The sequence below is a fragment of the Macrobrachium rosenbergii genome, chromosome 41, assembly GCF_040412425.1.
Source record: "Macrobrachium rosenbergii isolate ZJJX-2024 chromosome 41, ASM4041242v1, whole genome shotgun sequence".
Lineage (NCBI taxonomy): Eukaryota > Metazoa > Arthropoda > Malacostraca > Decapoda > Palaemonidae > Macrobrachium > Macrobrachium rosenbergii.
Window position 1 is genome coordinate 870,726 of NC_089781.1, and position 25,974 is coordinate 896,699.

At 39.2% G+C, this 25,974-nt stretch overlaps 1 protein-coding gene across 1 annotated transcript in view; it reads right to left on the reverse strand.

Annotated features, from left to right (window-relative positions):
* mEFG1 (mitochondrial translation elongation factor G 1) overlaps positions 1-25,974 on the reverse strand; it is a 110,675-nt gene that overhangs the window by 73,883 nt on the left and 10,818 nt on the right. Inside the window, exons 2-6 of the mRNA XM_067083740.1 lie at positions 21,655-21,804; positions 20,740-20,872; positions 18,811-19,015; positions 7,707-7,823; positions 995-1,113 (exon numbers count right to left, since the gene is read on the reverse strand). Coding sequence (XP_066939841.1) covers positions 995-1,113; positions 7,707-7,823; positions 18,811-19,015; positions 20,740-20,872; positions 21,655-21,804 — 724 coding nt within the window. The remainder of the gene's footprint in view (positions 1-994; positions 1,114-7,706; positions 7,824-18,810; positions 19,016-20,739; positions 20,873-21,654; positions 21,805-25,974) is intronic.

Sequence of the window (25,974 nt, forward strand, 5' to 3'; positions counted from 1 at the left end):
AGATATGAACACTAAAAATGGTAAACGGGGTCAGGTAAATTCTTAGCACTGCAAGTATGTACTCCCAATCACACTAAAAAAAAAAGTATATCTTAGTAGAAGGAAACTAATATGGACGCAAAACGAGAGAGACGAATCAGAAAACGTGAACACGAGTACAGCTGCGAAGACAAAATGGGAGAGGGAGGTCGGGGTCAGGTCACGCCAAGTAACCCAGGTAGTGTTAGGATTTTGATTTCTGAGACGAGGCAAGAAGAGCTGAAACTAGGTAAGCGTGGAGTACTCCACACATGAAAGCGTAGATTTGTATATGTGTTGGAACAAACACACCACTGGTTCATGGTTGTTTTTGGTGCCAAATCTTTTGACCCTGCTGTACTGAAAATTAGACAAACTATCTAATTATTCTGGTTTCATTTTATGTGAAGGAATTCTACGGGCTAAATTTCCAGATATCTTCTCATATCAGTTATCCAGCAAGCCTGTGACTATTATGACAAAAATGCCCTAACATTACTACAAAAATACTCCAAAAGCTTTCAAAGTCTCAAGGTGTAAGGATCTGATTTTTTAAAAAATACGTTTGTTCTTGGATTTTAGTGGATTGTAGCTGTTTCACTCTGTTCATAAATAAGAAGGGCTATGACCTCTGATTATAACAATTATATCAAAATGTTATGAAATTAAATGGTTTGAATTTTATAAACTGTAGTCTTGAATTTGAATATTACTCTTGAATATTACTACTCATATAAGAGAGAGAGAGAGAGAGAGAGAGAGAGAGAGAGAGAGAGAGAGAGAGAGAGAGAGAGAGAGAGAGAGAGAGAGAGAGAGAGAGAGAGAGAGAGAGAGAGATTTAGTCATTTGGAGTTTTATTATGTATGGATTATGTACAGAAAACCAAGTATGTCTTCATCTACACAAAACACAAAAAACTCAAAATTTAAATAATAAAGCTGAAAGTGTCAAAGAAGACAAGTTTTACTGTACTAACCTAAGAATAGTTCACCAATCTGTTCATCTGCATTGGACAACTGCTCAATAAGTTCCATATGTCGTTCTTCCACTTCCACCCTCATATCAGGTGGGATTTCATCTTCCCGTATAACTTCCCTGAAAAAAAAATGTACTTTATGCTGTACGCAGTACTTTAACACATATATTGCACAAAACCACTTTCTCTACAATATTGTTATCCTAATATTACTTGAATTTTTACTGTACTTTTGGATGTGCTGTACATTTTATGGCAATCATTAGAGAATTATAAGTAATTTTTTCCTTGAGAACAGAGACAACAAAATAACTAATTATAAATGATTATTACACAGAAATTCAACAAGACAACCAAGTCCCTAGGATTTACCCTGACCACAAGAGCCAAAATCCATACCTCACATGGAACTAGCCCAAAAGATTTCTTTAAAAAATTCATTCAAATTTTTGCTAATACTGTAACTGCCAATCCTTCAAAAATTTGATAATTGGAAAAAATGGAAAATGAAGATTCGGAAAAAACCTCCTTAACTGATGATCGGTGGCTTCTTCAGCGTCTTCATTGGATGAAATGGGAGAAAGAGCTAAGTACAACTGATCCTGCGTAGCATAAGGTTGCTTCTGTAAAAGGCTGAGGATGCTCAAAAAGGATCCAAGACAGCAGGGGTTGGCGGCAAGCATAACGAAGGCAAAAATTCTGAAATATGGCACTCAGAAACTGGGTGTACGGACATCGGGAGCTCAGACATGGTGCATGCGTTCGGACACTTGGCGCTCAGACACTGGGCACTCAGTTGGGCACTTGGACACTGGGTGCTCATGACCTGATCGCTCGGACACTGGGCAATCCTACACTATGTGCTCGGCATTGGGTGTTCAGATGCTGTATGCTGAAGTTGGGTGCTCATACACATAGTGTTTATAACCTGATCGCTTGCACACTGGGCGATCTGACACTATACGCTCGGATATTGGCCGTTCAGACACTGTGCGCTCGGAAATTGGGCACTCGGACACTGGGTGCTTCGAAACAGAACACTTGGACACTATGTGTTCAGAAACCAGGCGCTTGACGACTTGGATGAGGAATGCTGCGTCAAAGACTGGCCCTCCGTCACTGAACTGTCATGCACATCCCGCTCGGGACTGGAAGACAGGCACTCGGACACTGGGTTCTTTGACACAAAACACTTTACTCTCAAACAACTTGGATGAGGAATGTCGCGTCAAAGACTGGCTCTCCATCACCGAAGTGTTATGCACAACCAGTTCGGGGAAGCTGGGAAGTGTACTCAGCAGAAAAAGCATGCCTTTTCAATGGCCTTGATACTTTCAAAAGTATTTATGCCCCGTCTGCACTGGTGTCCGAATCACTGGACGACAGAGAATGAACATCCATATGGACGCCTTTCCAATGGCGATCCGCCGAGTCCTGGGTTCGATCAACAGGCTTGGTTGAGGGGGCAACTACCCATGGGCAAACCCCACCAACCTCCCTTAAACTTCCAGTTTGCTTCATCCCAGGTTTGAGGGAGTCTAACATTGACCTTTGTCTAGGAGCATTGGTGGGAGTAGTCACCTCCTCCACTGACACTGCACTTGTACCAACACTAATTGCACTTACTTGGTCCATACTGGCCTTAGCTACGCTGGCGTTGGCATCGGGTTCGGAAGAATGGGAGCCAGGTAGTGGGGTTTGACAAGAAGTAAGTATAGTATTACAGCCTTTGTTGCAATACCTAATACTAGACAGCTAGAGTCCGACATACTAAAATCAAATTGCAGTCAACCCTCGTTAAGCCTGACCTCATTAGCCCGGACATTGGATAAGATGGACACCGAAGATGATCAGCCAATTTAAAATTCGTAATGTTTGACCACAATTTAAGATAATTACTGTTCCTACACTCGTCGTGTATAGTTTTCTTTTTATTTACCAAATGTCAATAAAAAAACTTTTCATTTACATTTTTATTTTATATATACTTGTCTGTATTTATACTGTACTTAATTGACTTGCTTTTAACTTGTAACCAATTTAACTTGCGCACGTTATGTACCGTCATTAAGAAATGCTATTGTCTGGAACTGTAGGAAGTATCGTAGCCAATCACTGAGCATTAACAGTTTTACCTATCTGCTGCCCGACTGGTAGCAACAGTATGATGCTTTGTAAGTTTTTAAGGAAAGAAAAGACATGACAAAGGTAAAATTTACGAAGACAAAAGCCGAGTTACTAAACAATACAGTAATTGTGTTTACGTGGCAAATGACATGAGAGAGAGAGAGAGAGAGAGAGAGAGAGAGAGAGAGAGAGAGAGAGAGAGAGAGAGAGAGAGAGAGAGAGAGAGAGAGAGAGAGAGAGAGAGATTGCCAGTTCCCTATATGCAGCATAATTCTAGCTGTGTTTATGTGGCAAATGAAAGAAAGAAGAGAGAGAGAGAGAGAGAGAGAGAGAGAGAGAGAGAGAGAGAAATTGCCAGTTCCCTCTATGCAGCGTAATTCCATCCTCGAGAGATTAAAGAGAAGAATTTTGTTTTAAAGGTATGTCAATGCAGCTTTAGTAAATATCTTATGAAGGAAAGAAAATTTATATTTTGTCGCTGAAGAATCTCTGAACTAACAATTTTGCACTCAAAGTAATAAGAAGAAATTAATTCTATTCTTCATGTATCCAGTAAAATACACTATTAAAAACTACGTTTTGTATTCAAAATACACGCACTTATGTCATCGTCAGATTCTCTGAGCAAAAGTTCTTTCTCAGACAGAATACAGCTATAACCTGATTGGCTGGATGGTTGCCATGGAGATCTGCTAGCCAATGACAGCCCTCTACTTCTCTTCTATTTACAGACATATGTCGTGATGGCACTAAGTTTGAACGTTGCCATGATCGTGATTATTTGACTGCTGATGGCAAAAATTACTCAATAATTTGCTTTATATAATTATTTCTTCATGAAAACATGAATTCAACATAATTTTAACTTTAATATAGTGGTATGAAAAATCCCAAAACAGTCTGCTGTGGTGAAGCGTCACCACTTGAGAATCCTATTCCCGGACCGTCCTCAGATTTACGACTGCAAACTGATGACGATATGATGGAAATATATTTTATAGTCTTACTTATCATTAAAATTCACAAGCTGAATTCCAATCATTTTGATCATGTATATTTTTGCCTTTTACGGAATGTTTTTGTTGAAAACAAAATGTGTTAGTTAACTTATGGTCTTAATTGTCCCACTATTTTGTTACTGATGATCTTAATCATCTCACATTTATTTAACAATACATTAACAATTAAACGCCTACTGGACGTATCATACGTCGACTAAAATTGTCTGTTGGGTGCCAAGTGGACGTACCGTACGTCGACTACAAAAAATTTCAACCTTCGGTCAACTTTGACTCGACCGAAATGGTTGAAAAATGCAATTGTTAGCTAAAACTCTTACATTCTAGTAATATTCAATCATATACCTTCACTTTGCAACAAATTGGAAGTCTCTAGCACAATATTTCGATTTATGGTGAATTTTTGAAAAAACTTTTTCTTATGCCAGCTGTAACTCGGCCGAAAATTTCAGAAATTCTTTCGTCATTTTGTTGTAATTTTTGCACTGTTCTATATTAGCCGTTACATAAAGTTTTATATGAAAATGTGCGCAATTTCATGTACAATACAACAGGAAATAACTCATGGTTGTAGCTTTTATCAGATTTGAAATATTTTCATATAAATCACGATAACTGCCAAAATTTCAACCTTCAATGGTCAAAAAACGCAATTGTAAGCTAAAACTCTTACATTCTAGTAATATTCAATCATTTACCTTCATTTTGCAACCAATTGGAAGTCTCTAGCACAATATTTCGATTTATGGTGAATTTTTGAAAAAACTTTTCCTTACGTCCGCGCCAGAAATTCTTTCGTCACGTTGTCGTAATGTTTGCACTGTTTTATATTAGTCGTTACATAAAGTTTTCTATATGGAAATGTGCGCAATTTCATGTAGAATACAACAGAAAATAACTCATGGTTGTAGCTTTTATCAGGTTTGAAATATTTTCATATAAATGACAATAACTGCCAAAATTTCAAGCTTCAGTCAACTTTAACTCGACCGAAATGGTCAAAAAACGCAATTATAAGCTAAAACTCTTACATTCTAGTAATATTCAATCATTTACCTTCATTTTGCAACAAACTGGAAGTCTCTAGCACAATATTTCGATTTATGGAGAATTTCTGAAAAAAAAAAAACTTTTTCCTTACGTCTGCGCGAGGTAACTCGGCCGAACATCTCAGAAATTCTTTCGTCATGTTGTCGTAATGTTTGCATCGTTTTACATTAGTCGTTACATAAACTTTTATATATGAAAATGTGCGCAATTTCATGTAGAATACAACAGAAGATAGCTCATGGTTGTAGCTTTTATCAGTTTTGAAATATTTTCACATAAATCACGATAACTGCCAAAATTTCAACCTTCGGTCAACTTTAACTCAACCGAAATGGTCAAAAAACGCAATTGTAAGCTAAAACTCTTACATTCTAGTAATATTCAATCGTTTACCTTCATTTTGCAATAAATTGGAAGTCTCTAGCACAATATTTCGATTTATGGTGAATTTTTGAAAAAAACTTTTTCCTTACGTCTGCGCGGTAACTCAGCCGAACATCTCAGAAATTCTTTCGTCTCGTTGTCGTAATATTTGCACTGTTTTATATTAGTCGTTACATAAAGTTTTATATATGAAAATGTGCGCAATTTCATGTACAATACAACAGAAAATAACTCATGGTTGTAGCTTTTATCAGTTTTGAAATATTTTCATATAAATCACGATAAATAGAAAAAAATTCAACTTTCGGTCAACTTTAACTCGACCGAAATGGTCGAAAACTGCAATTGTAAGCTAAAAAACTTACAGTCTAGTAATATTCAATCAATTACCTTCATTTTTCAACAAACGGGAAGTCTCTAGCACAATATTTCGATTTATGGTGAATTTTTGAAAAAAACATTTTTTTACGTCCGTGCTTGCTTAATTCATGCATCATTTTGTGATAATATTTTCTCTGTGTTGCTTTGATCGTTTTACAATTTGTTATATACCAAAATCATCGCAATTTAGTGTACAATACAACTAAAAAAATTAACTCATTAGCTTTAACCGTTGTGCTAACAGCGATTTGTATACAATTATATGTTTTTTTTGGTCATATAATCCAATATTTATATATGATAATGATATTTTTTTCATTTCTGATGGTTGCATACTAAACTTCAGGCAATGACAAAAAAAAGGAGCCAAAAATGAACTCTTAATCTTAAAAACTAAGCGTGCTGTGATTTTTTGAAAAAAACTTTTTTTCCGCTTCGGTGCTAACTCACCGAACGCTGCCGACATACGGGAGACGTTTTTGTAAATAGAGGCTCGGTGTTTAAGGGTTAATATAGATAATAATAAACTATAATGAATAAATAACTAAAATAAAAAAAAAATGAAAAAAAGAAAAAATCTTACTCTTCATTTTGGGGACTCCACTTCATTTTACTTAACAATTATGCGTTTATGTCTCGGCCTAGGCATCTACATATGCGGCTGAAATCTATCATTTTTATCATGTTTTATTCTTCATTTTTCATATTTTACCAGGAGCTTTAATTCAAATGTTTCTATATTGGTTTATTATCCATACTCTTTATAAAAATAATGAAATACAGTGTATTTATACGTATTTATAGATATATATATATATAAATATCGCCGGTTAAACCAGACTATCTGCTAAGACAGACACCCTGGCCCCCCAATTAGTACGTCTTAACGAGGGTTGACTGTAGTCTGAATAGGGAGTTAGCTAAGCTAATAAATAGCACACAACGAACACAAATGAATACTTCAACAAACCAGCAAAATTCAAATAAGAGCTGCTCAACCAAACACTGTTCAGCTGACTGGCAGAAACGAATTGAGCTCTTCAGCACTGTTGTTCCTACTCTTCCCTGAAAGTGGGGGAAGTCTAGTTACCTATACTAAAACAATAGTGCGTTACAGTGAATTTCAAATTTTGAACTGCTGCTGTTAAGTGAAACTTATAGCTATGTAGTTACTTGGTAAGTTACTTATATATAAAATTATATAATCAAGAACGCTGACAAAGAAAATGGAGGGGATTTTGCTAAGACTCTAAGCAAGAACACAGTAAGAAAATTATGCTATGAATGTGGAAACAGTGAACAGATATGGCATCCTGCAGCTGGAAAAAAGACTGAGACTGTTTGGAAATATAAAGAGAATGCATGGGGAACAGTTAATCAGAAAAGAAGCGGATACTAAAGTAACACAAAAAAAGTCTTGTAGATGGTCCAAGAAATCACAGAAAAGGGTACAGATGAGGACCAAGACCAGATCAAATTCAGGTAGAAATTGCCTTCAAGACAGAAGAAAGTGAAGAGAACTCATATAACATACCTGATGTAAAAATGCTAATGAAGATGAGGATGTCTACTTTTACCTCAATAGAACAAAGGCTTTTTTTATTAGTTTATGAGTCTATAAATGTGACTCGGTGAAGTAAAAAAACTACTTTATAATAATTCACTAACCTCCATTTGTATTGATAATTAATATTAACCATGCCAAGGCAAACAATGCATAAAGTGAAGAACTTACTTAAACTCTTACTTACCCATGATCTCCTTCAAAATAGAGAGCTCTCTCTTCAACCAGGTCAATTATACCTTTGGTGTTTCCTTCTAAACCAATTGGAAGCTGTATAAATGCAGCATTATGATTTAACTTTGATCTGAAAATGGAAAACCCATATTAACCAAGCCACATTAAGAGCACAAGAACACTGAAAATTTTACATATACTGTGACAAGGATGTTATGATTTATAAATACATCTACATATTCAAATTGAGATGTATGCTAACTAAAAATTACAATCCTCCAATTAGTAGTGTCATCGCCAAGCAATGCAGGTAAGAAATGCCAAAAAGCAGGTATGAACCCTGAAATGCTTAGCAAAAACAGTGGGAATAAAAATTGGGTTATGAGTACAATACTGAACAAGTTGAACTCATTACCCAAGTTTATAAACTTACAAAACAAAAATACCAAGACTTCAAAATTTCATCGGCAATCACGCAAATGGTAAAGTCATGAGTTGTTGTTCACCAGCACAAAAAGGGAAAGATGACTCACAGGGAAATGCCTTTTCATACAGCTAAACAGTGCACTATTCTAAAGTAATTTATTTTAACACATGGTCTACATGAAAGGAAAATTTGAACTGCTTTGAAAACATGACACAAATGCATTCTTAATCTGTTCACTTTTTATTCAAGTAAGAATTTATTACTGAACTGACATCAACTTCAAATACTTAAATGGCACCCTGGAGAAAAAACTCAGAGTGTAAAGAAAAGAATAAGACAAAAGCATCTCTGTCAGGAGATACATATCATTTACAAATCATATTTATAAGAACATTACAAAAAAAACTCACTATTATGTCAATTAAAAACAACTACAGTACACAGATGACTGAGCTCAAGTTCTTTGATATTGAAATTATCCTATTCTATTTGAACAGAAAGCTTTTTGTTCCATGCTCTCTCTCCTTCCTTTATTGTATGTATCTTGATTAATAAATTTATCAAGAAATTCATATTAGGGGATTAGAGTTATTCATGAGTTCTAGCTGTTATTATCCAATCAAAGGGCTGTAGCTGTGGTGATACTGTATCTCTTTCCTAAGTGGTTGATCAATCGTTTAATTGTATATCCTTTAAATCTCTTTCCTCATAAAGATGGCATATATCTTTGGGTCCTTTGTGGTTATATTAGCAAAGTAGTTGCTCAAGTACACACTATCAATTTCATTTAATTTTAACAAAAATGCTATTTTTATAATAAAATTAAGTTTTATATATACTTACCAAGTAATTACATGGCTATAGTTTCTGACTCGCACAGCAGATTAAATTCAAAATTCGCAGTAGTGCTTCAATTGTTTGGTGTAGATGACTAGTCCCGCCCACTAACGGGAATACCAGGAACAACTTAACAAAAAACCTCATTCTGTTTGTGCCTTATGTCCATAAGAAGGGAGGAGGGTGGGCTCTGATTCTGTAACTACTTGGTAAGTATAAAATAAAACTTAATTTTATTATAAAAATAGCATTTTTATATAAGTAACTGAATCCACATTGACATACGTTCGGATACATGGAACTATTCTACTCCAAAACTTTAATTCATGTAATGAATTTGAAATAGAAATGTTTCTAGCAATGAAAACAATGCTTGTCGTTTCCTTATCAGTTAAGAGAGCTACTGCAGGAGAATACTGCCTCTGGTTGGTGCTCATCTCAACCTGTAGCTAATGAGGTAGAAGCTGCTCTGACATCCTTAGCTTTCACTTAAAGTAAGCAAAATGCTCTCCTGAATCTGAGAGGTGTCTCAGAAATAAAGTCCTTTTATGATGAAGGACAATGCACTCTTAGTCAAGAGGTCGACATGGGTCCTTGCCACAACACTATAGGTTATGGATGGCCCTCTGCTCTTCCGGTCGTGCTCAGGTAATACCTGAAAACTCCAACGGGACTGAGGGCAGTCTATTCTTCCTCAGAGCCAAGGATGGCCGTTAAGTTCTTAAGGGAGGAAGAACGGATCCAGGTCTTGGATAGGTCCTTGTTCTTGGCTAAAATCCAAGGGTAAAAGAGCAAACTGTGCCTCCTTGTGAAAAAGACCTACTCTAGAGTGATTCCTCAGAAAAAATGCCAGGGCATTCTTAGACAAGATTTCACAGAACACCAAAGGTTTCTTGAAATACCATGAATGTCCTTCGTTCTGTGAAGATAAAACTTAAGGGCCCTTACTGGACAGAGAGTTCTTTCATCTTCAGATGGTCCTACTATCTCAGACAAGTTCTTGATTGTAAAAGAAAGAGGCCATGGATTCGATGGCGATTCATTCTTAGCCAGAAAGTCTAGGGAAAAGGAGCAAACTGCATTCCCCTGAGAAAATCCTATGTTTCCATCTAGAGCATGGATTTCAGTGGCCAAGGCGACCAGAAAAAGTTTTCCTGGTTAGATCCCTTAAAGAGATAGATTGCATGGGCTCAAAACGTGAACTGGAAAGCCACTTAACCCTTAAACGCCGAAGCCCTATTTACAAAAACGTCTCCCTATGCCGGCGGGGTTCGGGAGCTAGCGCCGAAGCGGAAAAAAAGTTTTTTTCAAAAAATCACAGCACGCTTAGTTTTTAAGATTAAGAGTTAATTTTTGGCTCCTTTTTTTCTCACTGCCTGAAGTTTAGTATGCAACCATCAGAAATGAAAAAAATATCATTATCATATATAAATATTGGAATATATGACAGCGGAAAAAAAAACTCGTATATAATTGTATACAAATCGCGCTGTAAGCAAAATGGTTAAAGCTAATGAGTTAATTTTTTTTAGTTATATTGTACACTAAATTGCGATGATTTTGGTATATAACAGATTGTAAAACGACTAGAGCAACACAGAGAAAATATTATCACAAAATGATGAATGAATTCGTATCGAGCAGACGTAAAATAAAGTTTTTTCAAAAATTCACCATAAATCGAAATAATGTGCTAGAGACTTTCCAATTGTTTCAAAATGAAGGAAATTGATTGAATATTACTAGACTGTAAGGTTTTTAGCTTACAATTGCATTTTTTTACCATTCTGATCGAGTTAAAGTTGACTGAAGGTTGATTTTTTTTCTATTTATCGTTATTTATATGAAAATATTTCAAAAATGGTAAAAGCTAAAAGCATGATTTATTTTTTGTTGTATTCTACATGAAATTGCGCACATTTTGATGTATAACACTTTATGTAACGAATAATATAAAACGGCGAAAAAAAATTACGACAAGGTGACTCAAGAAATGCTAGGATTTTTAGCGGAGTTCAAGCGTGCGCAGATGGAAGGAAAAAAAGTTTTTTTCAAAAATTCACCATAAATCGAAATATTGTGCCAGAGACTTTCCGTTTGTTGCAAAATGAAGGTAAAGGATTGATTGTTACTAGAATGTAAGAATTTTGGCTTACGATTGTGTTTTTCGAGCATTTCGATCGAGTTAAAGTTGACCGAAGGTTGATTTTTTTCTATTTATCGTTATATGAAAATATTTCAAAAATGGTAAAAGCTAAAAGCATGATTTATTTTTTGTTGTATTCTACATGAAATTGCACACATTTTGATGTATAACATTTTATGTAACGAATAATATAAAATGGCGAAAAAATTACGACAAGGTGACTCAAGAAATGCTAGGATTTTTAGCGGAGTTCGCGTGCGCAGATGGAAGGAAAAAGTTTTTTTCAAAAATTCACCATAAATCGAAATATTGTGCCAGAGACTTTCCGTTTGTTGCAAAATGAAGGTAAAGGATTGATTGTTACTAGAATGTAAGAATTTTGGCTTTACGATTGTGTTTTTCGAGCATTTCGATTGAGTTAAAGTTGACCAAAAGGTTGATTTTTCTATTTATCGTTATTTATATGAAAATATTTCAAAAATGGTAAAAGCTAAAAGCATGATTTATTTTTTGTTGTATTCTACATGAAATTGCGCACATTTTGATGTATAACACTTTATGTAACGAATAATATAAAACGGCGAAAAAATTACGACAATGTGAATCAAGAAATGCTAGGATTTTTTTGCAGAGCGAAGGAAAAAGTTTTTTCAAAAATTCACCATAAGTCAAAATATTGTGCTGGAGACTTTCCGTTTGTTGCAGAATAAAGGTAAATGATTGATTGTTACTAGAATGTAAGAATTTTGGCTTACGATTGCGTTTTTCGAGCATTTCGGTCGAGTCAAAATTGACCGAATGTTAAAATTTTGTCAGTTATCGTGATTTAAATGAAAATATTTCAAAACTGTTAAAAGCTAAAAGAATGATTTATTTTTTGCTCTATTCTACATGAAATTGCGCACATTTTGATGTATAACATTTTATATAACGAATAATATAAAATGGCGAAAAAATTACAACAAGGTGACTCAAGAAATGCCAGGATTTTCAGCGAAGGAAAGTTTTTTCAAAAATTTATGGATGCCCCTCAGAACACCCGATGCTTCCTAGGGGTCGTAAAGGCACGGGGATGTGGTCCTTGGTCCCCTTCGGTCTGCGTGGCCGCACAACACGGCGTTGAGAAGCTGGGTCATCTTGGGTGCTTGGTCCCTCTCCAGTATCCCAGTCTAAAACTCGTCTCACACGCTCACTACCGACAGGCAATATCGCCTTTCACGGTCCTGACGGCGTTGGGACATCTCTGCAAACGTCCTGTTGCCTCACAAACACGCAAACACTCGCCAAAGTTCTGCAAAACACGGATGCGTCAAAAAATCGCTCTCGGACGATCGGCGCTGATGCTTTCTGGTGCGGGAAGGAGGAGATTCGGCGCACTCTGGCGTCTGGGTGGACGCTTATAAACAAAACAACAGCTTGATCCGTGAACTCCCAGCATCCCTCAAGTGCGGCGTGATTTAAAACCATTTTTTCGCGATGAAAAACTAGGCCTATAATTATTTTTCCATGAATATTTAAAAAAAGCTCCAGGCAGCAAAGATTTTTTTTAGTGTTTTGGTGTCAAAGGACTGAATAAAGTCAGACAAACTGGTTTGATAAGTCCACCCGGAAAAAGCTAAGCATAGCTCTGTAATCCTTTAATGATTGAGCTGGAAAGTCCTTCAGATATATGGAAAAGCGTAGGAACAGAAGGAAGTCCGCTATTTCTGCTACAGAGGTCTCAGAGGAGGACATGTTATTTTGTCTGCACTAGGGCCTGAAGATGGACCATTTTGCCTGGTAGACATTACCTGAAGACTGTGTTCTACACTTCGCAATTGCGTCTGCAGCCGCTCTTGAAAAGCCCTTCTTTTGGAGCAGTCGCCTAACAGTTTGAACCCTGTTAGGGCCAGAGAAGACAGGTTTTGGTGGAACCAACAGAAATGAGGATGCCTGAGTTGTTGCTTCTGTGGCAGCAGTCTCGGGAAGTCTGCAAGGAGTTTTAGAAGAGCCGGGAACCACTCTTTTGCTGGCCAGAAGGGGGCTATCGAGATCATGGATAAGTTCTGATGAGACCAGAATTTGTTGATGACTTGCCTCACTAAACTGAATGGGGGAAAGGCATACAGATCTTTGTTGGACCAATCCTGCAACATTGCATCAGTTGCCCATGACAAGGGATCTGGAACTGGTGAGCAGAAGAGAGGAAGTCAGTGATTTCTGGTGGACGCGAACAAATCTATCATGGGTTTCCCCCAGAGCTTCCACAGACCCAGACAAACCAACGGGTCTAATGTCCATTCTGTGGGCAGGGTCTGTCTTTGACAGCTCAATTCGTCCATGAGAACGTTGAGTCTCCCTTGGATAAAATGTGTTGATACTTGAGTGTTGTTCTGGTGTAACCAAAGAAGAAGGTCCCTTGCCATTTTGTACAGGGAGAAAGACTGGCTTCCTCTTTGTTTCTTGATGTACACCAGTGGCGTCTTGTTGTATGAATGCACTGCTACCGTCCTCCCCCGAATTTCTGAAGTGAAGCACTGTAAACCCAGAAATATCGCCTGTAATTCTTTTACGCTGATGTGCCAGTTTTGCTGTTCCTGAGACCAGGTCCCTGACACTTCTTTTAATCCCAAAAGAGCTCCCCCACCCTAGGTTTAATGTGTCTGAAAAGAACTCAAGGCTGGGGTTTAAAGGATGAAGAGATTTCCCTTCTGACAGTCTCCTCCTGGAATTCCATTGATTTCCATTGTTATTGGGAACATGAACGAGTCCTGAAACTTTTTCCTGTTCCAGCTGGCTCTGAGGAAGAACTGGAGAGGTCTCAGGTAGAGTCTTCCCAGAGTGACGAATTGTTCCATGGATGATAGGGTACCTAGAAGACTCATCCACTGATTGGCCAAGCAAAAGTTTAGATTCCAAAATTCTTCCAGTGTCTGGAGACACTTTTCTATTCTCTTCAGGACTGGAAAAACCCAAAAATCATGAGAGCTGATCATCATCCCTCAATAAGGAATCTCCTGAGAAGGCACCAGGAAAGACTTGTCCCGGCTGATGAAAAGGCCCAATTCTTGAGCCAAGGGAAGAGTCCTGCGAATGTCCTTCGTACATTGAGCTTTCGAGCGGGAACGTAGTAGCCAGTCGTCTAGATATAAGGAGATCTTCATCCCCATCAAATGAAGCCATTTCACTAGGGGAGCCAATACCCTGGTGAACACTTGCGGCACTGTTGAGAGACCGAAGCAAAGAGCCCAAAACTGGAACACCTTGCCCTGAAACACAAACCTGAGGTACTGTCTCAAAGTCAGATGTACTGGAACGTGAAAGTACACGTCCTGCATGTCGATGGACGCCATCCATCCTCCCTGGTGAATGGATGCAAGGACCGAATGGTTTGTTTCCATCTTGAATGTTGTCTTTTTGACAAAGACATTTAGAGCACTTACGTCCAAAACGGGTCTCCAGTGCCCGGTGACTTGGGCACCACAAAGAGACGGTTGTAGAATCCCGGAGAATGAATGCCCTCTACTACCTCCATAGCCTCTTTCTGAACAAGGGACTCGATCTCTAGCAAGAGAGCAGAAAATCTCTCTGAGCCTGGAGAGTAAGCTGTCAGTTCGACAGGCTTGCAGATTAGAAGTTTGTTCAAAAAGGGGATAGTGTAGCCCTCCTTCAGGACAGACAATATCCAAGATTCCATTCCCTTTTGTTCCCACCGTTCCCAAAAGTGAAGGAACCATGCTCTTACCTGAGTACAGAGGACTATGTTTTCATCTCTTGGAGTACAACTTGGAAGAGGACTTCTTGATGGAACGCTGTGGGAAATGGGTATAAGTTCTTGTTCTAGTCTGGGATCTAGAACGGGAGCTCCAAAAGGGAGTAGGTTGCAGCGGAGACAAAAATCTGGGAGAGCAGGTCCTGAGTGTTCTTTTTCTGCACATCAGAGGCGATGTTCAGTACTGTAGCCTGTGGAAAAAGATACGTCTTGTCCAAGGGGGAGAATAGGAGGGTTGGTCTCTGAGACAGAGTGACGCCTTTCGAAGTAAAGGAGCACCAAAGCTCCCTCTTCTTAAGAATACCCATGGCGTACGGACTGGCTAACTCCTGCGTACTATCGCAAACGCCCCTGTCAATACAGGAAAGTACTCCCAAGAGATCTGACGCGAGATTTCTTGAGGTAGCAAAACACTCTCTAAGTTTGCGCACCAGAGTGCCACCGCCTGAGTCAAGGAAGCTCATCACTTGAACACCTTAAAAATATTTTTAAGAAGGTGCACAAGTTCGAGGCGAGAAACATAATTTTGGCTGAGGGAGAAAGCTGACCTCTAGCCGAGTGATAAGGCTGGAGAAGTCTCCCTGAGAGGAGGCAGAGACTCCCCAGGGAAGGAGCTTCTCCAGTCGCATAAAACCTGTAGCTTGACCTCTGCTTTGCCTTGTTCCCTCTTCTCAGAAAACCACACTTCTACTTCATCCAGTGCCTTCTTTGCTAAAGAGGAAACAACTAATTTCGGTAATTTCAAAGGGCTGACTGAGGGGGGCTTCCATAAAGAAGGTCGAAGCAGGAACGGAGGGAGTAGCTGGTGAAAAGAAGCTACGATAAGTCGCTAACAGAAATTTCAACAGCGCACAGTATGCCGTCGAAGGAGCATCTTGTTCTGGAACAAGATAAGTCCGCTATCATCTGAGCTGTAGGAGGAGCCTTCTGAAGCAAACTGAGAATATTATCCAGTTTGCTCTGAATCGGGTCAACTGGCGGCGGAACAACGTCCAAGACGACACTACTAAGAAGCGGTGGAGGAGCAGGCGCAATAGGCGCTCGGGGGGCACTGTCGAAATGGGAGTCAGAGACGAAACCTGTTGGAGAACGGGCACCAGCGGGTGCTCAACCGCAAACGGGAGCTTGGGTACTACAACACTAGTTGCTGGCCACTTGGGGTTGATTGTAGAGATGAAGGCGCTGTGTGCGCAACTTCTGATGCAGTCGCTTCTTTATTTGACGAAGAACATCTCCGTGCTACAAGACGCTCAACCGTGATTACGATCGTCATTTGAAGAAGATAAAGAGAATTGTTCCAGGGTGTCCCAATGACTACAAGATGGGCGCTCTGAATTCTTGCTCTTCTTACAAGGAACAGGGGAAGAAATCTCAAACTCCACTGCACGCCTTTTCAGTGGGTGTGACTTGTCCGCACAGCGCTGTGCGTACCTGGGACTAAAATATTCAGAGCTGGAGAACATACAATGAGCGCTCACTTGAAGGCCTTTCCAACGGCCTTTGGTTGCAGTCTGGGATTCATCAACAGACTGAACCAAGGGAGAGACTGCTCGGGGGCAGACTCCACCGACCTCCCTTAGGCTGCCAGTTTGACTCCTCCCAGGTGCTGGGGAGTATGTTAGGGACCTTGGCCTAGGAGAATCGGCAGACCAAACAGCCACCACCTCCACCATCACTGCACTTGCACTGGGCGCCACGGGGTGCTCTGACTCACTTTTGTCCATTAGCACTTTCACCGACGACGCTAATTTAGCGATCGATTGAACAATCAACTCGAAACGAGTGTCAATTTTCGACTCCAGACTAGTGATGGTGTTGGGGTCGGAAACGTGCGAGCTAGGTAAAGGAGAGGGTTGCACAGGTGGAGGAGATGGAATGGTACAGAAGAAATTACAGGAGCAATTGCATCCGACTTAGCAGATGAATCCTGACTAGCTAAAGCTTTATTAGATTCCCTAGCCATAGATTTCCTCTTCCTATCTCTAGCTAGTTTCTTGAGATGTGCATCTAAAGTCTTCCACTTCTTAATATCCCAGTCATTACACTCCTCACAACATAAATCTACTGAACATGTTTGCGAGTCGTAAGATTCTTTAGTTAGCCTAGTATTGCAGCCTTTGCTGCAATACCTAATACTAGAACTACTAGTGTCAGACATCCTAGAAAAGTCTAATACAAGTTAAAAAAACGGGCAAAGAGTCGTCAACCAATGATCAAAATTCATCTAACACTCTTAATTATGCCAAAAGGCTACGAAAACAAATACTTCACCAATTGAAGATATGGCAAACAAGCAGCAAAGTATAAATTCCAAAATTCGAGCTGCTGCCAACCACAGTCCTTCAACCACAGCCGGCAGGAACAAATTGAAGCTCTTTACTATGTTGTACCTTCTTTACACCCAAAAGTGGGCAGGGAACATCGCCATAACCAAAACAAACTAGCATGACCAACAATTTCAAAATTTTGAGCTGCCGTTTAAAAGAAACTAATAGCTATGTAATTACTGGGTAAGTTACTTATATAAAATAAAGTTTTATGTATACTTAGCAAATAATTATTAGCTATAAGTAATTTCATTTGCGCGGCAAACCCTAAATTCAAAATATCGTGCCAGTGCCTTGTAGGTGACAAGCTCCACTCCACCACACTGGCTGGCTGGTAACAACACTTGTCCGAGGCGTCATTATGATTTGCTGATATGTCCAAAAGAGGGGAGGAGGGAGGGCTCTGATTCAGTAATTACTTGGTAAGTATATACAAAACTTTATTTTATTATAAAAATGTTATTTTAATATGAGCAACTTACCTAGTAATTACTTAGCTGAATCCCACAATGAAAAGGGAGGTGGGGTGAAGACATATTCTGTTCCACAACAATAAGTGTGATAATGACTTCGAAACAGAAAGGATGGCCACAACTGAGAACAATGCTTGTCATTACCTTACTTGGTTAGAGAGCTACTGCAGTTGAATACTGCCTCTGGTTGATGCTCATCTTAACCTGTAGTGGCACAGCGGTTGAGCCAAGGCCGCCTCTCCATCAGTGGAAGTCTTTCAGCGGAGGATATGCCTGATCACTGACAAGACACCTATCGAATGAATGCCCTTGCCCTGGCGCAGTACCAATAATTCTAACAATTAGACATAACTATATGAAAGGGATGTTCTGTAATATACGAAAAATATCTCCCCATGAATATCGTCATAAGTTTGATATGCTGTTGTGACTGAATCTGGATGTATGGAGAAATTCCCGTAAGATTGGCGGCCACTTGAGACAGCCAGCAAAGCTAGCTAGCCTAACTCACATCCTTTGCTACCATAACGAAGGCCGGAAGCACTTGAAACAAACATAACTAAATGAAAAAGATATTCCATAATATACAATAAATAATTCCATAATATACGATAGATATATCCTTATCTATATTATCATCACTCTGATATGCGATGTCTAAACTCTGACTCGACGAGAACGCCATTTCATCATAGCTATACTTGGCTAAATATCGGGGTCCCAGAGATGCCTGAATTGACAAAATTAAAAGAAACAAAGGTTAATCTGAAGGACTAATAACAGATCAGTAACTAGGATAAACAAAAGCGATAATGCTTCACCGACTTCCAACGAAAAAATCATTTGAAACACAGGCAGTGAAAATACAGGTCTGCTGCATGACACATGCAAATTTATCACCTGTGCCACAAAATCATAATGAAGCCTCCAACTAGTGTTGTTACAAACCAACCCATGTGGTGGAGTGATGCTTGTCACCTACGATGCAGTGAGAGAGCTGGAGTGATATTTTGAATTTAGGGTTTGCCACGCAAGTGAAATCTACAGCTAAGTAATTACTTGGAAGTGAAATCTATAGCTAAGTAATTACTTGGTAAGTTACTTAAATAAAATTACAAGATATAATATAATACTGAGACATGAAGAAACGACTCACCTTAACTGATTCAAGACACGATAAGGGTTTGCACCTGTACGGTCTAACTTATTGATAAATGCAAGACAAGGAACATTATAGCGCTTCATTTGGCGGTTTACAGTCATTGTTTGTGACTGTACACCCCCTACAGCACAAAGAACTAATACTGCTCCATCTAAGACTCTTAACGCTCGTTCCACTTCTACAGTAAAGTCAACATGACCTGAAAGACAAAACTTAATTTCAGACAAGTTTTTGGAAACGAAAATCAAATTTCCTATTCATGCCCTATTTTTCCCCAATACATACACTCTAACCACTTAAACAACTGGTGTAATGATACTAAAGGTTATATTAAATGAGAACGAAAAATCAACACAACAGAAGCCAACATGATTAGGCAAATATTATTAAATGCAATTCAATGCAGAAGATTCCAGCAAATTTCATAATAGAGAAAAGTCAATGATAGGCAATTCACAAATGCAAATTTCTGATATGTGATATGAGAGGAAAAAATAAAGAGCATGAGAGCAACCACAATTGATTATGCAATTGCTATAATCATCCCCATTATGATTACACAGAACTATCATCTACATTACTCATGGCAGGTGGGCTACCTGTCAGGCAAACCTCAATTAACAGGTTATACTGAGTGCTTATACATGATACTGTTTACTGTATAGCCATGAAATAACACACATTAACACAGTAAGAGCCAATTATTATATGATGTAAATAGGCAACAACATAATTATCATAAATTTGCCCAACCAGACCACTACATCAAATTTCAAGATAACAGGTGGGTCAAGAAATTTATTCATAAGTTATGGAACAACTGTCATTAAAAAAAGTTGTAGCTGTACAACTAAGATGGAAGAGACAAAGGGTACCAGATGAAATACAAGACAAACAGCACCATACCTCAGGCCAGGGGGGACAATGCAAACGACTTTGTATTTGAGTGTACATGTGAGAACGTGCACCCCTCAGTTTCAAAAGTCTATCAAAATTTCATGATGTCAAGCAGATTGATTGACTGACTCTCTCTCTCTCTCTCTCTCATATGCTTCACTGAATATGCAACTCACCTGCTATTCACATACAATGTTATGTGGGCCTTTTTATTTATAACAACATCTGAAACTCAAAATGCAACATCCAAATAAAACTGTAACTTAGAATATGTAAGAAGTCAGAATACTGTCTTTATCTGTCACTATACAACTCAAGAGATACAACTCTATAACGGTAATAATTTTCTTGGCAATGTATATATTCATTTCAAACATTTCAGCATCCAAAGAAGGTAGCAAAACACCGACATAAAAGAATGAAAAGTAAAAAATTGAATACTGTATACATATTAAGAAAATACGATCAAAAGACATGGATTACAGGCAAAGATTATGTTGAGTTAAAAGGTGAAAATCCACAATTGCGGCTAGAGGTAATTCTTATTACACAGCTTCCGCAGTTTTCATCATTTCAATATAATGTCCAACATTAACTTACATGTAATCCCTAAGTTCTGAATGGTATAAAAGATACATATACAGTATTTAAAGCCAGGCAAAAATTTTTTATATAAATAAATCTCTTTTAAAATTAGAAAGATCAAAAGTTACCATGCTGCATAACTTCAGAGCATGAAAAATGGAAGGCTCATGTAACATGCTGGAAGATAGGATGAGAAATACCCATAAGTTATAACAAGATAAATCCCCAAGGGATATACTATCTATCTGACACCTGGAGAGGAAGTGGAATTAGCAAACACTAAGAGCACATACATCAGATCCAAGAAACTTCCACATGCAACAAGGGTGACACAGTTGGCCTGCAGCATAAAGAGAAAATGTTGCGTGTTATGCACAAAAGTGTAAATTAAGTGTGCTCTCTCTCTTTGATGTCAATCTACTGAAAATTTGTACTTTATACCTGGAGTGTCAATAATATTGATATTATAATCTTTCCACGTAGTGTATGTTGCTGCACTCTGAATTGTAATTCCTCGTTGTCTTTCCAGTTCCATGCTGTCCATTATGGCGCCCACACCATCTTTTCCACGAACCTGTGAAAAAACAAACTGAATTTGGTAACTACAGTATTAAAATAATGCATATGTCAAAGTTAACAGGATACGATACACAAAATTCAATGTAATTTGTATTTTTCCTAGGATACGAACCTACACTTTCATAGATGGAGAGTAATCAGTGGACTGTGGCTGAGAGCACAAGTACTCCATATATGAAAGCGTAGGTTCATATTTGTGTTGGAACAACACAAATTCTGAGAAACCCAAATAAACAAATAACTACCTCTCAAACTCAAACTAGAAGATTTCAAGACGGTAAGCCCAATAAAAACTGTGATTTGCAGAAACCATTCAGTGGCAAATACAGTATTAAGCAAAACTTAAATAAGCAAGTAAGCTTGCCAAAATAAGAACAAAAAAAGTAAATGGGGCACTCAGCAAAAAATATACAGGAAAGTGGTATTGAAAGACTCATTATATCCAAAAGGAATTCTCTATCACCAAATACTAGAGTTATCTAACCACTGATACAGAACTGTGCTTATGGTGAAGGGTCCTAAATTTCAGTACTGTACAGCCTTCTAAAGGACCCAAATTTTTTAATCATCAAAGACCCAAGCAACATCTCTACATTTGCTCTGGAGTGAGAGGCTTTAACCACTGAAAGAACTTGCATGCTGCAAAAATATCAAAATCAATTTTAAAAAATTTTTAAATGCAAGATTAAAGGTATAATCTGAAAAGGTTACAATTTCACACACGCAACAAGTTAGCAACACAGTGTGATACAGACCTTGCAGCAACACTAAACGTACCTCATGCATTTCATCAATGCGTCCAGTGTAAAATAAAATTCGTTCTGTTAATGTAGTCTTCCCAGAATCAATATGAGCTGATATTCCTATGTTGCGAATTTTCTCCAAAACTTTTGGAGCAACAGAAGATGAGTAACATGCTGAAATAAACTGTTTGAGAAAGATTAATAGAAATAATAATGAAGTTTAAAATTATATAACTTCTAATTACTCTAAATTTATAATTGCCTGACATAACAGTTTAGACTCTTTGTTTCACTAATTTCAGGACATACAAACTAAATACATGTACTGTAATATCCTGTACTACAATTACTGTGTATAAAATCCTGTACTGTGTTATGTCATTAAACCAAAGATTAACCTTCTACATTTTAATACAACCTGCATTATACAAATACAGTACAAGTATTGTGTCATATCATACGGTAATCTTATGAATTGGTGTACAGGAGGTGTCTATTTAAATTTAAAAGGTGTACAATGGCTACCTTACCATACTTCCTTTCCACCAATTTGGCAGATTAAATCACTTTTAAATCACTAAACCAGTTACTGGGAGAAAAGCAACTAGGTTGACATTCTCATTCTATTACAGTACTTTAATTTCCACATGACTACGGTAGCTTATTCTGTAAGACTGTCCTTCATCATGTGTAATCACATTCCCCTTTACAAGGCTCAGAGAAGTACCTACAACTGTGGTTATTGTGTATGAGCAAGGAGTTGCACATTTACTCAAGGCACGTGTATGTGTTCTTGTTCCTTCTTTCTCATGTTATTTTAGGAAAGGGACATCATGAGGTAACTTTTTTCCCCCTTTTCTTTTGGTTTAGAAGAAAATCTTTCCTCGACATTCAATTTGCTTCTTTTCCTTTTATTAACCTTTTGTACACTGAGTAGTATCCTTTACATTCATCCACTTTCCAGGTGACATAACATGTAGGGCCTTCCTTCTCACTCATATGAACAAGTAATATCCTTTAAGCTTAGGCTAGACCCCACAGCCATTAACCTCCACTTGCATCCTATAATTCTTTCCAATTTATCATTTGAAAGGGTGTCACGTTAAGTGATGGTTTTCGGGAACTGGTTTCGTTCCCTTTGTGGATTGCTGCCTCCTTACCTTCAAGTTTTTTTGTTTTGATGTTTTCGTGGTGAGCTGCCGTTTTTCTGTCTGCAGTCGGGTCTGGTAGGGCAGCGAAGGTAGCGGCTGTGGCAGCAGCAGCAGGCAGTTTTTGGAGTCGGCGTTGGTGAGTTTTTGAGCAGCAAATTGGAGCACGCCACGGGTGGAGCACGTCGTAGAGGTGGAGTGTGACCATGAGTAGTCGTGTGACCACGAGCTGCTCATCTTTGATGACAGCGTGAGGCTGTCCTGGCGTCTCCATCGGGTTTTCTGGTTGAGGTTTTGTCCCTGTTGTGCAGCTGAGGGCTGTCTTGGTGCCCGATGGAGGGACGTATGTTTGTTTTTTTCTGCCTGCTGTTGTTTATTTTTGCCTTTTTTCTTACAGCTACTTTTTGTTTATTTAACTTGATTTTGTTTTAGAGCTGCCTTTTGTTTCATTTTGTATTTATGGTTTTATCTTTTTACCAGACCTGACTCACTTGTAAATTTTTGTAAATAAATTAATTTTAAGCTTTCTTTATTGTTTTGTTGTTTTCCCCTCCTTTGTTTGTTGCATCTGCCGTCAGTCATGACAGCCCCGCCCTGAGTATGTTAAAGAACCTGCATAACGGCCCACTGTCGTTACAAAGGGTGTGTTTTATTTTGCTAAAGTCAGGCTTACATCTGGGAGTCCTATGATTCGATTTGTTTAAATTGTAAAGATAAATCTTCTTGTGGTGACACTACTCAGCTCAGAGAAGGGGGTTGACTGTAAGCTCCATCTTGCTCAACTCATCCCAACTAGGCATTTGAAGAATTTACAATACCTGTACTTGTCTTTTTAATTTATACTGGATGCTAAACTTTTTAAGATCAATGAGACAATTGATACGGACCTAAAACCATAGTTTCTTATTTCTATCTTAGTAATAACGAACTTAAATGTACCATTATACAAACACATCCTAAATGCTAATACTGCAGCATTTTTAAACTGACGATACTTCTGTTCTTCCAACCAATTTTTACTTTTCATTTATTATGATACATACTTTTGGCAAAAACACTGTCCTTCTATGTTATTTCCATCCCAGCCTACCCAAGCACTTGAGGGGAAACAAATAATAAGACAAGTTGCAGGTTGGCACATAGCCTATTTCCTGTCTCCTTCCACTTTTTACTTGCAGAGCTTCACTTCAATCGTGACTTCCATATATGAAGTCTATTCTCTCTTGTTAACAAAATAACAATTTTGAAAGTAAATTGTATTTTTCCTAACTATACAAACCCGAGGTCCTTTACATTAGGAGATACTTTCAGGCGTAGGCTGGAAAACGGCCGTTGAACTTCAACAAGGTGGTTAGGCAGTTACTGTCCGGAGGCGGGAGCACCGCCTGCCCGGATGTAAACATTCCAATTTGCCTTTCGGCCCATGTACAGATTGAGGGGTGGCATGAGGTGGGCATAACTGTAAAGGACCTCGGGTTTGTATAGTTAGGAAAAATACAATTTACTCAAAAATTGTTATTTGTTCCGACACAAAATACAAACCCTCGGTCCTTTACATTAGGAGACTTACTGATTGGAGGAGGAATCTGAAAAGTCTCTCTGAACTGACTGGAGTTCACCACCTTGTCTTCCCTTCCTGGTCGTAAGAGCGAGGAAGGGAAAAAATCACCTCTGACAAAAGATGGGTTGTAGAAACGCAAGATCTATGTCAGACTTGTGGACCCTTTGCATGAAAGAGGAAACGTCAGTTCATGCAAAGTAGGCTAGGAAGAAATGACGTCGGATGACAATAAGGCAAATACAAGCATTGGGTTTGTCTCAAAGTCATTACTCCTTCCTCCTTGCAAGAGAAAGGAGTGGGGGTTGCTTCTATAACCTGAAAGGAAATAGAACGGAAGCTCACGTTATGTGCTTACCTGCCTCGTCGCCCGGTCCAGCTTGCGGGCACGTCCGCCCTGCCCGTGGGAAGAGAGCTTAGGATAGGAGAAGGAAAAGAGGCCAGTCACTCAACAAACATCTCCCCAATCCCTTAAACCGTACAACATAGGCGAGATGCAACCTGTCCCGTTAGGGGAGCTGGATAAGCTACACAACTTGTTGAGCAGCCACCACAGGACCCAAGGAAAAAGTGTCCAAGGACTTATGTGCAACATCCCGGAGGTAGAAGGGAAGTGAAGGTAGTCTGTCGGGACCACACACCTGCCTTCAGTACCTGTGGTACCGACATATTCTTCCGAATGCGAGGATGGACCAATGCTGCGGACCTCGTGAGCTCTCGGACGAAGCGCACGTGTCGTCTTCTCCTGCAGCAGAGCACGCTCTCCTTATTGTCTCACGAAGCCAAAAAGAGATGGTGTTCTTGGACACTTCTTTCTTGGTCGAGCGGTGCTAACGAAGAGTCGTCGACACTCAGGCCGGAGGTGCGAGTCTTCTTCAGATAGCGCCGCAGCACCCTAACAGGACACAGTAGCATCTCGTCTGGATCATTATCTACGAAGTCCTCTAGGGAGGATCGTGAAGGACTCGAACCGTGCGTCAGGGACCGAAGGATTCTGAGTCTTCGCTACAAAATCCGGGATGAAATCGAGCGTAACTGATCCCCATCCCCTTGAGTGTTTTACATCAAGGAAAGTCCATGAAGTTCGCCAACTCTCTTCACCGACGCCAGGGCAAGCAAGAAAACGGTCTTGAGGGTCAGATCCTGTCTGACGACTCTCTTAAAGGCTCGTAAGGTGTGCAGTCAGGCTCCTTAGAACGAGTCACATCCCACGCAGGGGCCTGAGGTCCCTGGGTGGGCAAGACCTTCAAGCTTCTCATGAGTAGAGAAATCTCGAAAGAGGAAGAGATGTCTACTCCTTTCAGCCGCAAGACTAGGCCGAGTGCGGCGCGGTAGCCTTTACTGCTGAAATGGAGAGAAGCTTCTCGGAGAAAGGAAGACGAGGAAGTCCGCGACCTGCTGAACAGTAGCTCTGACCGGAGAGATACCCCTTCTCGACACCAACCACAGAAGACGGACCACTTTCCCTGGTATACAGCAGTGGAGGATCTTCTGAGGTATCCTGCCATCTCTGTTGCGCTGGCGTGAAAAGCCTCTCGCTCGCAAAGAGATGGTGGATAACCTCCAGCCGTGAAGACACAGGGAATGCACTGCCAGGTGGAACCGCTGTGCGTGAGGTTGACACAGAAGGTTGGGCCAGGGGGGAATC